General features: G+C 41.0%; 1 protein-coding gene across 1 annotated transcript in view; it reads right to left on the reverse strand.

Annotated features, from left to right (window-relative positions):
- The window catches only part of POLE2 (DNA polymerase epsilon 2, accessory subunit), a 20,477-nt gene that overhangs the window by 8,190 nt on the left and 8,452 nt on the right, over positions 1-3,835 (reverse strand). The window contains exons 6-10 of the mRNA XM_035888427.1: positions 3,600-3,683; positions 2,978-3,034; positions 2,522-2,570; positions 1,443-1,515; positions 682-854 (exon numbers count right to left, since the gene is read on the reverse strand). Coding sequence (XP_035744320.1) covers positions 682-854; positions 1,443-1,515; positions 2,522-2,570; positions 2,978-3,034; positions 3,600-3,683 — 436 coding nt within the window. The remainder of the gene's footprint in view (positions 1-681; positions 855-1,442; positions 1,516-2,521; positions 2,571-2,977; positions 3,035-3,599; positions 3,684-3,835) is intronic.

Consider the following 3,835-nt stretch of genomic DNA (forward strand, 5'->3'; position numbering starts at 1 on the left):
AAGATCCAAAAGAAATATAATAGCAACCATGAAATGAAAATAGCTGTCACTAAAATTAGAGTGAGACTTCACTGGCTTTGGGCTTGGGATCCTACCAAAAAAAAAAAATGCAACAGTTGGCTTATTCTAGCTTTCTCAAAATGGAAGTTCATAAAAAATGCACAATACAGTAATAACAGGACTCTTGAAAATCACTGCCTGACTTTTTCATTTAAAAGTACACTTTTGAAAAAAAGGCACACAAACCATTATTTCACAAAAGAACGTATTTAGATCACAGTTTGACAGTAAAGTTGGCCTAACACTTAGCAGATCCTAGAAAGAACAGTCTTGCTGTCAGTTGTATGCTGCCCAGCTTCCCCTGCCTGGACAGGGATGCTCATGTGAGTGACCACACCATGAAGAGTTCACAAAGCTGAACCAGCATAAAACTAATTCTCCAAGAAAGGCGATTAGTTTGCTGCTGGGGCATTTCCCTGAACTAGCTCACCTTGGGATCAGACTTCCCAGCCCATGCCAAGGAGGGGACACAGCTGGGGACCAAGGACTAGCTCAGCCATCAGGCTGCCTTGCTGCACTTGCCAGCTCTACAAGCTCTACAAGCTCAGTGCTGCTAAGGTCTGAGGAAAACGGTAAAAATTCTCTAAAACAAAGCTCAGAGTCCAAGCAGTTCACACCTACCCGTAAACATTGTGTGAAGCTTCTCCAGTACTTCTGCTTGGTCCAGCCATACATCAGAAAGAAATACAAACATGGCATCTTCGTTTTCATCCTCCAGCTGCTTTAGCTTTGCAGAATCCTTTACTGAAGCTGAAGAAGGCCCTCCAAAGAAGTTTACATTCCCATAGAAGGCTCTATATCATTAAAATATTCAAGTTAGTTCTGTTTTCTTCCCAAATAGTTAGCAGTTTTGACTATGACTCACTTAAGCCATTTTAATTGTTATTATTATTATGATAGGTAGCTCAGATGGTATCGATAATCACCTAGTACTTCATGGAGAAAGCAAGGAAGAGAAATGGCAGTCACCTGGATATAAAGCAGAGGCACTGCCCTGACATAATTTAACAGATCATCTCAGGGCAGTATTTATCCTCGGTTCTCTCCCCCATCCATTCCTTGAGCAACAAGGAATTCCTTATTCTCATGTAATAGTTATCTAGTTTTGCAACTGAGAAGGATTTAGATCCCAATTGTTATTATATGCAGAACCCAACGGCCTTTAGAAGGTTTTTTCCTGCTAACGCTACAGGCTTTAGTCCTGGTCCAAGCAGACCAGCAAGTCCCAGAATTGCTTCCTTAAAATTGTATTTATTTTGAAGCATTTGGGGAGGGAGAAGAATAGCATACTTTAATGTCACAGAAATTATAAAATAAGAATGCGCTTACTTAGAAACTCATAACAAAATATGGAGCGAGGCTGCTGAAAGTCAGTTTTATACCTAGTGGTAGCAGAAGGCTCAGTAGGCGGAAATCCAAAAGCGTTCACATGAAAAACTTCATCTTCATACCAACCTAAGAGATTTTTGAACAACAAAATAACCTTTAGTTTTCCTAACAACGTCGTGTCCTAGACATTAGTCAGACAGTTGGCAGCTGTGCTGCATAGCTAGTCCCAGCCTCCATCAATCCCTCTCTTGTGATAGCACCAGGCCCCGTGCTAGTTAGTGGTGAGCCAGACCAGGGAACTAACTGGCTGAAGAACAGGCTGAGCAAGAAACCAACTGGTTTTTTACCCCTGGCACTTCTTTGAATGGATTTGCTGCACAGCCACATAAACAACCTTCTCAACCCAACCAAAAAGAATGTCGGGGAACAGGAGTAATTTTTGCTGGCCATTCCCCAGAAGAGTCTCCATCAAACTGCACCCGTTCTCACGAACTGTCCCACCAGAACTAAAAGGGTGTCCCCACTTGTCCCCACTATCATTCTTGCTCTTGAATTCTACTTAGTTTCTTTTACAAATTTTAAACATAAAATACATTATCAGAAAACAGACCGGGATTATGTATATTGCAGAGTAATATCCTACAAACAGAAATGACCATAATTTTGCCAAAACATGTCCAAAGCTTCAAAACTGCAAGCCCTTACATCATCTTAATGAGAAGACTCACCAAAGCCTCTGAAGGACTAAAGTTTTGCAAACAGAAAGCAGCATTTTCACATTGTCAAATCATACTGTTTCATTATTCTACTGTCTCCCTCATCTAGTCTCATCTCCTCCAAGCATGTTGGAGCCAGGCTAACTAAGGCCAATCCTCAAAGCTGCTAGAGATGCTCATGTCCCACCGACATCGCTGAAAACAACAAATTTCGCAGAGCTCTGTTCTCTGCCTCCAGAGCCCATGAGGTAACAGAAAAGGCCTATGGCCAAAAATCTCAGTCACAGACTCAGCTTATGGTCAAGCCTTATCAACACAAGACTTGTCTGTTCAGCCACATCTGGCAGACACACAATTGCAGCAACAGCCATTAACAGAATAACTTACTACAAGCTAAGAAAAATAGTCTGCTTTACCTTCTGCCAGAACAAAGCATGATTCAGTATATAAACCACTGTGGAACTGGTGCAGAAAGGTTAAGAAATATATTTTTCTTAGATCAGGACTCTTAAACTAGTTCTTTAGCCAAAGTTTGCTTTCCAGCTGGTATAATACATTTGGACACTACTGAAAGTTCATAGGCTGCCTTAAGAGTTAGGCAATTACCTAGTAGCTGAGCAGGTAAGCTCATAAACAGCCCACAGACAGGAACACGTTCTGCTTCCACTAGGAGGAATACTAACCTTGTCCTAACGGTCTCTGTGAAAGGGCACTGAGCTGCAGCAACCAAGTAACTTGAAAAGGAGGAAAAAGACAGAGCTGCGATTCTCAATACCTAATTTTGAATGGTCAGTATTGATTTGTTATTCAATCTGAAATTCTCCAGGTCTATAGGAAATTTCTTCCACTCTTACATCACAGAAAAAGGATATTGCTTTACTAAGGTCTAGCTGGACAACTCCTGTAGGGTCTTCTAGGAAAAATTTCCCCTAAAAAACAGGATTAATTAATAAAGCAAAATATACCCAAACACATAAATGCTTCAATCAGAAGCATCTATCAGTCAGCATTTAGAAATAATTTAGCCATCTTTAATATTGTAAGCTTAGAACACACTGGCAGAACTTAATGCAGTTTGTAGCAAGGGTATCTTAGCACCTTCCCTTTGAGCTGCTGCAGCCTGGATTGCTGGTGCACCCCTCCCCTACAATCACAGTCCAGTGCAATGGCACGTCCAAACACAGTCACTGGAAGCTCTGGCATTTCAAGAAGGGGCATGCCTAAAAAATGTAACTGGTTCTGTTGCTGATACAAGGCATTACAAAATTCTGTAGTGAGAAGACAAAGACATGTCCCTCACACACTAGCATCGACTGCTTGTGGACAAGTCTCTTCTTAGGGAATGGATCTTGCACCACTGACATTGATGTGAGTTCTGCCAATGACTTATATGACAGGATAAAGTGGTGAGATACTTAAGCCTTCTCATTTTCTAATATGTCAGAACACTGAACGAACGGTGACCTAGATGCTCCACAATAAAAAGCAACCCACCTCCTTGAGCTGAGTTATCATCCCAAGCACAATCACTTCTCCCACTTTAGCTGTATTGCCCAACAGAGTTTCTATGGTTTTAAGCTGAAAACCAAAGGCAAAGAATCAAATAAGAATTAAATCAAACTCTCCACATATCTATTCTTAAGAAAGCAAGACAAAGCAACACAGAGCACATGTTTTTACATAAATACAAACATGAGCTATGAGAGAATACGGGGTCATTAGAAAAATCA

This window comes from Egretta garzetta, unplaced genomic scaffold, assembly GCF_000687185.1.
Source record: "Egretta garzetta isolate BGI_Z169 unplaced genomic scaffold, ASM68718v1 scaffold21, whole genome shotgun sequence".
NCBI classification, from domain to species: Eukaryota; Metazoa; Chordata; class Aves; order Pelecaniformes; family Ardeidae; genus Egretta; species Egretta garzetta.